At 36.5% G+C, this 12,655-nt stretch overlaps 1 protein-coding gene across 1 annotated transcript in view; it reads left to right on the forward strand.

Annotated features, from left to right (window-relative positions):
• The window catches only part of TRAPPC10 (trafficking protein particle complex 10), a 32,733-nt gene extending 21,752 nt beyond the window's left edge, over positions 1-10,981 (forward strand). Inside the window, exons 15-23 of the mRNA XM_010180151.1 lie at positions 2,340-2,481; positions 3,578-3,736; positions 4,875-5,104; positions 6,139-6,239; positions 6,658-6,784; positions 7,617-7,787; positions 9,150-9,327; positions 9,752-9,946; positions 10,567-10,981. Of these exons, the coding sequence (XP_010178453.1) occupies positions 2,340-2,481; positions 3,578-3,736; positions 4,875-5,104; positions 6,139-6,239; positions 6,658-6,784; positions 7,617-7,787; positions 9,150-9,327; positions 9,752-9,946; positions 10,567-10,805 (1,542 nt within the window). The 3' untranslated portion in view covers positions 10,806-10,981. The remainder of the gene's footprint in view (positions 1-2,339; positions 2,482-3,577; positions 3,737-4,874; positions 5,105-6,138; positions 6,240-6,657; positions 6,785-7,616; positions 7,788-9,149; positions 9,328-9,751; positions 9,947-10,566) is intronic.
• Positions 10,982-12,655: the final 1,674 nt, after the last annotated feature.

Below are 12,655 nucleotides of genomic sequence, written 5' to 3' on the forward strand. Positions count from 1 at the left end.
GTGGCCTTGTACTCTGCTGTTCTGTGGTTTGTTTACTTGCTTTAATGAAATGGGGAAAGACATTTACCTGCTGGCTTAGTTCTAGCGAGTGAAATGCCAAGCATTTTCAAAAGTGAGACTTCATCATCCGTTTGGCCTTCCAGGAGTAGGAGCTTCTAGCCTCAATTTTCTTGTTGTTCTGTTCTTTGAGTTTTCTTTAAATACTTTCTATCCCCCACCTCCACCTCTGTAACCTGTCATAGGGAAGTGTTTAGTATAGAGTTCAGTACTCTTAGCATCACTGTGGAAAAAATTGAGTAAGAAAATGCTGAGAACTTCAGTGCAGCATCTGGATGATGAACAAGAGATGGGGCAGCACAATGAGGAATGCAGCAGGTATTTCAGAGCTGCTTCATTTTCTGAGCATTATCCAGCCTGTATGTTGGGCAGGACATGGATGCTATGAAGAGAGAAAGTATTTTGCAGTCGCATATGGTATATGTGCCTGTTAGCTTTGCCATTTTCTAATTGGTTTAAATTAGCTTTGGGGCAGAAAGCACTAGAGATGTGCTTGGTGCATGTGTACGTGCACATTGTGGAACCTGTGTGAATAGCAGGGATCTCAAGGTGGAAGTTTAGTTCCAAGTCCCTGATGATACAATGTGAAATGGCCATAATAGCATTTGAACTATCTATTGACCCAATTTTTTAGATTTCTCATTCTTTCAAAGGCTTGGGACAAGTTAATGGGATTTGGATGTCAGAGGTCTTGGTGGCTGCAATCATAGTTTTCTGTAAAATAAATTGACATGTATGTATTGTGAAACTGAATTTCAGGTGAAGGAGCCTTACTAGAAGAAAGCTGTTAGAGGCTCTTCTGAGCAGGCATTTTGGCTTAGTAATGTGAAACCATGGAAGAGGAGACAGGAAGACAGCTCAGTGTGAATCCTACTTATCTTTGTACAGTTGTTCAAAGCATGACTTATCTGTCCTAAAAGGGAAAATCTGAATATATTATGATTTTTGACAGTGTACGTGTTAGTAGATAACATGATGAAAGCTTCTCTAGATTTAAGCTGCAGTATTTACAAAACACTTACTAAAAATCCTTTATCATTGTAGCAGTATACTGTGTCACTTCTACTGGGTTGCATAGCTGGCCAGAGGACAGAAGCTGCAGAACTTGTTTTCCAGATTTTCTTACAGTAATGCTTAGTTGCACTACTTTTGCAGAAAGAGGAATGACTGTGCTTCTAAAGTGCAATGGGACTTTTGATTGTTTCTTTAGATCTAAAGCTGCTGATTAGCATTATTTATGCTGATAGCAATCTTTCAGTATATTTTTTCAAGCTTTAAGAGATCAGAAAGCATCTAAATTCTTGAGACTGAGATTCCCATCCTATGTTGAGGTTTAAAGTAAGTACATAGTATGAGAGACTTCACTCATGCCTTTCTGTTTATAAAGTATTCAGGGGATAAAATTTAGTGACTTCAATGTCAAAATGCATAATACTGAATTTCAGTCAGGATTTGCTTTGTAAATAACCATGTGAGTGAGGTTTGAATGTTAAGTCATTACAGTTTTCTCCATAGCCTTTAATCTTATTCTTTAGATTTAATTATATCCAGCATCAATATTTGGGTATTACACTTGGTAAGATGGCACACAGAAAAAGAAACATTTCCCATTCCCTAACAGCAGTAGCTAAGAGCAAATAGAATCAAGAATAAATATGCAAGCAGATGTTACAGATTTGCTTTTTATAATGTTATCAAAAAACATCTAGAATCCCATTATTCAGGCGAAGGGAAGAGTTTGAAATTAAATATGTATGTGTTACTTTTTTGTAAGCATTCACACAGGGTATGGGGTGGGGAGCGTGTGAAATTGATAGCTTGAGCTGAAAGCTCTTCCTTATGTAAATGTTGTAGGATTTTATGAATGTTAGCCACATAAGCACTTTGCTGCTTGCTAAATATAATTTCAGAACTTAATAAATATATTTTAATGTATATAGCATTTGGGGGGGGGGGGGGGGGGGAAGACAAACAAGACAAAAAGCACCCCAGAATAAGAATTGACAGCATAGCTATTGTATTAGTTACTCTGCTTGTTGGTCCTTGCTACTTCTAATGTTTTTTCCTTGAATCAGTCTGCATTCTATAGCTTCTATCCTAATGAGGCAAAAGGTGCTCCTTTGTGAAAAGCTTGTCACTTACTTAGAGAACAAGTCTCATTTCAACTTGCAAGTGCAAAGTAGCTGATAGAAATGAGCTGAAAACATGCTGTTCTTTAGTAAAGGGTTTGTTCTAGAAGTACTTCCTGCATTGAAAAATCCATTCAAATGTTTTCTTCAAAGGCCAAAGAACCTGGGACGTACACGCTCAGGCAACTGTGCACTTCAGTGGGAAAAGTACAGTTTGTCCTTCTGCATATTTACCCAATTGTGCAGTATGATGTGTATTCTCAGGAGCCCCAGCTTAAAGTGGAACCAATGACTGGTAGGTACAGTTGCTATGCTGAGGTTGTTTTGGGGATTTCTGTTGTATTCTCGTGGGGCTAGATTTTTCTAGACATTTTCTGACTTGGATATTCCTCAGAATTTTTTTGCCTCACTCTTAATTTTTGAGTCTAAAATAAACTCTCACTTTTAAATTGTCCATCAAGTATGCTCTGTCCGTGATGGCTAGTTTTCAACAACTGCTTTCAGTGCTTGTCTCTGAAACATGTAGTGTCACTTTTGACCCTGAATTTGAACATGTACTCTTTCTTAAATATCAAGTATGATTTGAGCTCCGTACTGATTAGGAGAAGTGAATATTTTAATTTGTAATTGACTGAGCGCCTTATTGATTACTTCTGTGACGCTGCAGTCTCTTTGATATTTAAAAAAAATGCATAAGAACTGGAGAATTCTCTATTAGGGGTAATAACATGAGCTTATTAAAATTTAATAGCGAATACATCCATTGGTTTCATGGGCAGCTGAGCATTACTTCTTGTAGAGTTTATTCAAGATGATAAATGGAAGTTAATAGTGATTTTGTTTTGGGGCTAAAAGCTGAGGCAGTTGAGGAGTTAATATGCATTTTGTACTACTATTCCAGTTACAGGTGTTGCAGTGTTGCAATAGCTACCCCTGTGAAACTGGTGGTTGTGATTCAGATATTTGAGAGTTTGTGTGCATATTGGCATTCTTGTTATCTCAGTTATGTAAATACAGCATGTGGGTGCAACTGGCATCGTATGTGCAGAAATACAAAGCTGTCTACAACCTGGAGAACTTGACAAAAAGCTTAGTAAATCCTTTGGGATTATTGTATTTCGCTGAATTCTGTGCTACACAGTAAGTGAACCGGCTAATCTAAGCCATCCAGGAAATGGTGGTTTGGGTCACTCAAGTTGAAGCAACTGGCTTCTTCACAACAGTGTATCTGAACTAGGTTTAGTATGTTGCGTAACACCAAAATCCAACACTTTTTAAATGACTCTGACAAGTGTGACAAATTGGGAATATTGCTAGCAAGTCTTAGCAGTGCATTGTAACCATCTACTGATGGGTACTGGAATCTGTTAAGTTTCTGCTTTCTTCTTCAGATAGTCTTTTGGCTGGCATTCCCCAGAAGGTGAAATTCACAGTGACTACTGGTCACTACACCCTGAAGAGCGGGGATGCTTTGCAGCTCAGTAACGCCAATGCCATGCCTATTCTGTACCATCCGGAGAGCAAGGCAGTGATCTATTCCAACACCAGAGGTAAGCAGTGGAGTAAAAATAATATTTAAATGGCTGAAAATTCAGCAGTCCTGAAGTAGACTTACACTTGGAGTATTCAGAACATTGACAATGTCTTTTAGACTTTTAATAGTCGTTATTAAGAACAATTCTAGGGACTTAAAACTGAGTGCTTCAGTTCAAGAAAGGTCTTAAACTTTCACCCTCAAAGTAGTGGTATCAACTTTTCAGCAAACATAGCTGGACATCTTTTACTGTCATGGATGAAATGCAGTAGGTATGGTGTAACTGCTGCTGAGGTGAGCATCTACTTGAGATTTTCAAGTGAAACATGGTGATCTCTTATTACTATGTGGGCTCTATTTTAACTAGACCATTTTTATTGTGAAGTAGCTGTAAGTAGGTTTTTATGTAGTGCCCTGTGTAAATGGAGCATTTCCTTTGGCTGGTGTTTCATGTACACAGATGACATCCTAGTTCCTTTTTTTCTGAGTATAAATGATATAGTCTCCTCAGTTGCCCAAATACGAGTAACTTCTACATAAATGGGAAGAACAGTCTTAACAGATGATGAAATTAAGATTAAAGTAGACTCTACAGAGGCACCCCGTGTGTAGTATTTTAAAGATAGGTGAGGAATGGTGACCAAGAATACTGATGTGTGCATGTTCAGTAAGTTAAGTTTGCTTGAAGTGAACTTACGAGACTAAGGAGGTGCAGGATGTTGTGAAGACTTCAATAGGTGTTATATGATGAACAAAAGTAGCTTTTCAGCTAGTTTGAAGCTTTTTATCAAATTGTCCTCTTAGTTCTTTGTTGAACGGTTAAGGGACTACTACATGGAACATAGTGGTTACCTACCTGCAGTTTAAGAAGGACAGAGCATTACTATTGGGAAGTTGTGAACAGCAGTGGTATTTAAGATGTGCAGATTATAGCTCATTTGAAGAGATTACCGTGGAGTTATATAACACAGTTTCTCATTGCTGTTTTTGCAGACATGCATGCCTATGGTTATGGCACCACATATCTTTTCTATGACGCTTAGCTTTTTAGGCTAGCTTCATTACTTAGTTACAGATTAAAATGAAAATTGGGAAGGGATGAATGTGTTGTTTTAAAACGACTTTCCTTTTTCCTCAATTCCACACAACTATAGAAAAGATCTTGGAATCATCACTAAGGATTCAGTCTTCTGAAAAGATCACAAGCATCAGTTTGCCAGTAGCTCCTGCATATCACGTGATTGAATTTGAACTAGAAGTCATGTATTTGCCATCAGCCACAGAATCTGCAGTGGAGAGAGAAAATACCACAAATAAAGAAGTTCATAGGAAAAACAAAGAGAAGCAGAAACAGGACAACTGCATGGCTACTGTTGACCAAAAAGTAAGATGTAATTTAACTTTTTATTATGAAATCTATTTGATCACAGGGGCATACATGTCACAGAATAGAAGTGGTGGTGATGTGAGAGGGACCTGGCTTGCATTGAACTAATTTTCCTTTAAAGATGTACATGCAAAAATCATAAGTATTAAAAATTTAAAGAAAACATAAACATAAGCAGAAATACACACTATGTTTACTGTATTGCCAGCTGTTCCACTTACTTATAATCTGATTTTTAATGTTCTAACACTCAGTTTCTATACTCTGAAGGATACTCGTGTCTTTGTGAAAGGTGGCACGGTGGTCTGAATTCTCCCTTCTGACTCATGAGGAAGTTATTTCTTCCACTTGCAAAGAGATCTCTATGCTGTGTTGAGGTAGTTAACACTGTAGTGTTTCAAGCTGTTCCATTATTTATTTGGAGGAAACTTTTCATCTTAATTTTCATTATGAAGGGTGAATAAGTAGTATGGAAAGAAGGTCTTCAGCTGACAGTGAAATGATCTTGAAAGCATCGCCTTTCAGAGTGTTACTGTTTGTTAAAATTGACCAAATATGCTGCTGTATATCCTTGTGTGTGAAGAGTAAGGTAAAAAGGAATAGCTATAGACTAGCATTACTAAAATGTGATGTGACAAGAGATTTTAATTTTTTTCTCTGCATTTAAAAATATATTGTTAAAAATATATATACTTTACAATTAGAAGAAAGGCGGCATTAGTGTCAGGATAAGTTCTTAAGTGTACAGCTTCAAGTTAAAATAAATGTAAGTTAAATAGATTTTTTTTATATATATTTTGAGTTTGTATTGAGCTTCTTCGAGGTTTCATATCCTGCTCACAAGAAAACAAAAACCTACTATTCTGTCAGATTAATTTTTTGATGTACTGATTGTTTTTTCCTCCTTTCCTTTCTGGATGCATTAAATGTAGACACTTGCTGAGAAATGCCTTGCTTAGAAATGAGACCAAAAGCAAAATCATTATTCCAAAGACATTACAAATAAGAACTTTGTTCCCTTTTTCCTTTAGGTAACCATTGATTGTCCTTGGTCGATTTACTCCACTATTATTGCATTAACATTCTGCATACCTTTTAATGCCAAGCATTCCTTATTGTCAGCTGGCAAACGGTAATGTACTCATTAAGTGTTTGTTGTTTGTTTCTTCTTGCAATATATAGAGCTGGAGTTTCATAAGTAATATTCATAGCAGCCTTTTTTTTCTTCCTCTTCGAAGTTGGGCTTGTGTTACCTTACACAGCTTTCCATTGGAAGCTTGTTCGTTTCCTCTAGTGTTCTTTCATAACACGAAAACAAATTCGTGGTTTCAGCTATTTTGGAAATAAGACCACAAGATAAACCAAGTTAGCCTATTTCTGTGTAGTTACTTGTTTTCACTTAATATGAAAGAGGAAGTTTTACAGCCTTGTTTCTACAGACACATTCTGTTTTTGCTTAAGCTGTGCTCTTTGAAAACTATTTTATGGATATGTACTCTTTCAGTGTAACTATTCAACTTTTGTTGAACAAACTGTGTCGTGATTTTCAGGAAATATGTGCAAGTCTGTGTACAGAATTTGTCAGAACTCTGTTTCCAGCTTTCAGACAACAGCCTAAAAAATTCTGCTGACTATACAGATTTGCAGCTGGTACCTCTCAATCTCGAATCTCAACAGGTAAAGATTCACTTGGTGGTTTGGGTTCATTGGCAGAACAGCTAGGTGGAAGTTCTTGTTACTGAAATTGTTAGCACTTCTGCACATTGATTTATTCATTTGTTTGTTTATTTATTTATTTAAGTAAGGCTGATAGCTGATGCTAGGTCAGACCTTTGTAGTCCTCTGAGTAACTTTGAGTCTTAAAGATGCTTTAGAAGGCATTTACAGCTGTAGATCTCAGATTAAATTCTAAAACTTGCAAAGATTATTGGATAAGTTTCCAAACCTGCCAATTTGCGTTATGTAAAACAATGCATACCAGTTTGAACAACAGCTATACAAATGTAATATCACTGTTAACATTTAATATATCTTACAGCTGAAGTTTGTCAGTAGGTTTTAGGGAAGAAATCACATAGAGACTGTTTTCCAATTAAATACAGCTGTAAACTAGTGAAGTTGCAAAATAGTCACCTTGAAGTTGCTTTCAGCCTTGTCTGAACATGATATTGAATTGGTCATTCTTGGTACCTAGGAAAAGTATATAGAGATAACTTTGTTAAATTTGACTTTTCAGTCTTTTTCACACATACTTGAATGTGAAGTGTTCCCTTTTGAAACATTGATTCTCACAGTGAAATGCATCGCTTTTAATTGGATGTGCATTGTTAAAAAAAATCACTATTAGCCATTTTAGTTGCATATTTTCCCTAATTATTTATTTAACACTAAACAGGTAATTTGTTTTTATAAACTATACTAATGCCAGATCGGACAAACATATGTATGTGCATTTCTGTTTCTTTCTCAGAGGAAGGAAGGAGCTAATACTGTAACTATTCTCTTTCAGGTCATATACAGTAAGCAATCAATATTCTTTGTATGGGAATTGAAGTGGACAAAAGAGCTTCCCCTCTCCTTGCAGTGCCTGTTTTCAGTCAGCTTTTGCCCAGCTACCTCTGAAGAACAGTCTTTTACCCTGAAGCCGTTCATTTACGAATTCCAAGTAGAAAATTTTTTTGTAAGTACTCTTCTAAATATGGTATATGTTAACTGAGTATTTTCCTGTTATATAGAAAGGGAAAGTCAAGAAATATATTTAAAAACTTCTGCTTACCTAATGAGATTGATGCCTACTTAGAATCATTGGAAAGCCAGTTTGTTCTATGATAGAACTGAAGCCTGATATGATGTGGTGCGATCATAAACTTGCCAGTGGAATGTGGGAGAAAAAAAAAGAACCCATAACACTTGCGCAGATGTCCTTGATCTTGTTTCATTTCTTTTAATGTGTTTTTGCCTTCCTGGGCTTGCTCTACAGAGACTGTCCTTAGATTACTGAGCTGCTTTTTTCTTGCTGGCTTAAGACTCCACTCTCCAAAGCAAATTGCAATTTCCAAAAAATCTTTGATATTGAAAACATTTGAGTTGGTTTTTATAGTGCCTGAGATGAGCTCCTCTAATGAAATATTTAGAGTTTTCTAGACCATTATCTTAAATGTTTTTTCTTTCCCTTTATGGACAAACTTTTTATTCCTTTTATCAGCTAGGAAGCTTAGTGGCTAGATAAAACTTTCTATTAAAGGAATTCTGTCAACAATATTTAATCTCATCTCTAAACTCAGTCTTGTGTTACCCTTTTTGATGCTTGGGTAGAAAGTAGCAACATGAGAAGACTCATTTGGTTAAATCTTTTTGTTTGTTTTCAGTGTTGTTATGTTTCCTACCTGCTTGTTATAAACTGGCACTGAGCAATATTTTAGGTATATGTTTACTTACTGGCATGTAACTAGCATTTGTTTGCACCTGCATCAGCATCTTTCTGGAGTTTTTGAAGAGAACTAACTGCATTAAACAGTGGGGGTTTTTTGGTAGAGATTTAATTTTGTAGTAATTAAAAATTAGCTCTTTGATAATGTGAGCACCATTATTCTGGGGACTATGATGGTAAAAGAGATGAAGTGATTCTCCTGTATTACTCAGAATTTGCGTGATGTGTCTGGAAATGAGGAGCCAAGAAACTAGTAGAAGTTTATTTAAATAGGAAGAAGATTGGTGTTCATTTAGGAGCATTGAAAGTCCAAGTTAAGGCACAGAAGTGAAGGAAAAAATGATATGCTTGCTGCTGGCATCAAAAATAGATTGAATCAAATCTGGTTTGCTTATTTTCTCAAACTGAGCAAGATAATGAAAGTGAACATTACTTAGAACTGAATCTTGCATTAAAAAGATTTGGAGTTGGACTAGATGACCTTTAAAGGTCCCTTGCAACCCGATGCATTCTATGATTTAATGGATGTTAAATGTAAACTTAAGTTTGTACTGTATCAGTTGTCCAGTCAGTTTAAACAGAAATAAAATGTCCCTTTTTTCTTCCTGACAGACATTGTATCATGTGAAAACTGAAATTTTTCCACCGCTGGGGGCAGAGTATTGTAAAACAGGCTCACTGTGCTCTTTAGAGGTGTCGATCACTCGACTTGTTGACCTCTCAGAGGTTGACAGAGATGAAGCATTAACAGAATCAGATGGATATTGCACAACAAAACTTATGTATGAAGGTAAGAATATTTTTCTTAAGCATACTGACAAAATTGCCCAGTTTTTTCTTGATAATGGCATCTGCCAGATTTTCTGTGGCTTTTAGTTCTGTATTGTGGGTATGGCTGCTCAGTAAAGCAGTTTCCGTTTTGCTAGACTGAGAATATTTTATTTTTTCCTCATTACTCTTTCTTCAAGTGGAATATAAATCCTTTTCAGACTGGATGGATACTTGCTTGAGACTCAGCTGTGATCCCTTTTATGTAGGGCCGTTTTCTTACCTTGCACAGCTCTTCACACATAGAAGCTGGTGGGCTTTTAGATGTTGCTAAAATACTGATTTTAAAAGTACTCTGAAACTATACTGAGGGTTCTCTGGGTTTTGGGTTTTTTGGGTTTTTTTTCAGAAAAGATCTTTATAGTGTTTCCTCTTTATTCTTGCAGTTGTTGATAACAGTAGTAACTGGGCAGTCTGTGGAAAAAGTTCTGGAGTGATATCTATGCCTGTAGCAGCTCGAGCAACTCACAAAGTCCACATGGAAGTGATGCCGCTGTTTGCCGGATATCTGCCTTTTCCTGATGTCAGATTGTTTAAATACCTCCCTCACCATTCTGCTCACTCCATGCAACTTGATGCTGGTAAAGCTGTCTTGACTATGTAGCTGCTTACAGAAATTACTCTGCTTCTTGTGTAAAGAGAAAAGCAATGCGAGGAAGTATATTGACCAAGAACGTTTACGAGTCTTTATTACTTACCTTCACCCACGCTTCTGATTTGAAAGTTATAAAATGTTGCTCTAATGGGAACTTTGAATTTGTGTTGCAGCCTTAATCTGTGAGGAGGAATACTATGCATTGTTTTCTTATATTTCCTTTAAAGATTATTGTGCAAATTAGTTGTCACTGGATTTATAATCAAGTGAAAACTATTTGATAGGCCTCTCATTAAGCACTGTAGTGAGAATTCACTTGTGCAAGTGACTTACTGTTTGTCAGCATAGCTCCAGGAACTGCCAGTGTGCACCCTTCTAGCCTGTGACAAATGTGAGGTAATGCTACTTAAATTTTCCTTAGAAAACAATATAATTCACTGTTACATCTGCTGCTGGCCAAAAATGTGCACAGACTGTTACCTCACCAGAGATGATCAGTAACTGTTAACGTGTGGTAAGTTGACTGTGCATCTGAGCTCTGTAATGATTTTTTAAAGTTGTTTAATCACTCCGTAGAATAAAGCTGTGGGTTTTTGTTTTAAACAGATAGCTGGATTGAAAATGATAACCTGTCCGTGGACAAGAATGTGGATGATCAAGCTGACAGCAGCAGCATAAGGAGCAGAGGTAGCTTGCATTCTGCAGCGAGCGGGGAACACAAAGGTTTGCCAATGCCCCGTCTGCAAGCCTTTTCACCGGGTCAGGTCTTCAACCGCAGCGCGGGTATGCAAATACTTGTCATTCCCAGCAAGGACGACCACGTTCTGGAAGTCAACATCACGTGACGACTCACCATGGGAACAAGGAAAACAAAAACCATTAGAAACTGGATATGAAAGCACTTTAAAGGATTATGAGCTGATTAGTCTTTGTTGTAACCTTCTAACTCTAAGGAGACCTATGGCACTCAGCGTGTACTGGCCATGGAAGCACCAGACAATTGTATCAATTTAAATGTACAGTGAAGCTTGTGTCAGCTAGTTTATATCGCCACTTCAGTATGTTTTGTGTGAGCTATTGGGTTTTCTCCCTTCAGTCACCTCCTGCATCATAACACAGGGCAACAAAAACAAAAAATTCAAATATTTGGACCACTTCTTTGTTTCTGTCTGACAGCTGAGAGATTTGTTTCATGCTTCCTGCGTATTTTAGGTTTCAGAGTTGGATGATAGAATTATCCACATCTTGGATTTTTATGTAATAATTTACAGGCTTTTCCACACACGTGCCAGAAACACAACAAAGCATACAGCAGCACATTCACTGGTGTAATAGTTGCTTTTCTGTTTCATTTTTTGTTGTTGTTTTATCATTGTTAATTCCTGCCATTGCAATTTTATGTTAAACTTCCATTGTTTGCATACTTAGATGCATGGAAGAGCTACTGCTATAAACAATCTTAACAAAATTCCTTAATTTTTTGAGGCTTTCTCCTTCACAGAGTAGACACTGTGATGTCACATATTATATGATTTTTTGGGGGGTGGGGGTTGGGTCATCCTCTTGCATAGTTCTTACCAAAGAAAGATACTGATAGAATTTAATAATAAATTATTTGGCTTCTTGAGTTCCCAGATGAATTTCTTTTATTACCATTTCTAAGTGGCTTGGTTTGCTGCCCCAATTTTTAAATTGGGGCAAAAATTTCAATATGATGTGATACTTGAACAGTCAACCTTTCATCATAAAGGCTTAGTGTAATTATTACTGATTGGAGGCCAGACTTCCGCATTCATGATGGAAGAAAGAGGTTGGTTTGATATAGGAAAGCTTGCAGATGTAGAATAATTGTGAAGCAAAGTTAAAACATGTAACTTAAAAAATTTCATTATTTATATCTGAAATGTAAATACAAAAATGTAAAAAAAAAAAAGTGTAATTTTTGTGAATGTTGCAAATCCACCTGTGACTGGAAAAATTACAACTCCTTCTGATGTCCTGCTTCTGATATTGAAACTTGTGCATTTAATGTGAGAATGACCTTTTCGACTTGCAGATCTATAATGGTGCGTTGTCAGCAGACTCCACAGAGGAAAACTGTCCCATATCAAGTACTTGTTGGTAAAGCTAAAATGAGGAACTGCTCATCAAACAAGTTCATTATTGTTATTTTTTTCTAAACTCAGGTTCTGCTAAATTATGAAGTGGAAGAAACAAAGAAACCCTCTTTCCAAAAAGAATCGCAATTAAGTTACAGAATGAATAGGCACCCTGCACTGGTCTAAAAATTTTTAAAATTATTTTTTATTTAAAAATAAACCAGTCTGTCTAAATAGATGTATGAAGTAGACCTGCTAGCTGAAAATGTTCTTGTTATGCATCTTCTTTCTGTGAAGGAATGCCCTTTCTCTGTGGAAATCATACCATTTTACTCTGGATAAAACCCAAAGCATCATTTAGTGCGAATGACTGCTGGGATTCTTTGACTGGAAAAGGTAACAAGTTAGTGACTTTGACACTGCAGGTATTATAATTAATTCCATTTTCATGGTTTGCTATTAAATCATTTTTCACATCGTTCTGTAATATACTGTTAAACACATTGTACTAAGATTGTTTAATGAAATTGTAAGCGTTACAGTTCTAAATATACATGTTTTAAAAAGAAATCAAACTTCTCTGCCGCCGTGGCTTC

This window comes from Mesitornis unicolor, unplaced genomic scaffold, assembly GCF_000695765.1.
Source record: "Mesitornis unicolor isolate BGI_N332 unplaced genomic scaffold, ASM69576v1 scaffold33202, whole genome shotgun sequence".
Classification (NCBI taxonomy): domain Eukaryota; kingdom Metazoa; phylum Chordata; class Aves; order Mesitornithiformes; family Mesitornithidae; genus Mesitornis; species Mesitornis unicolor.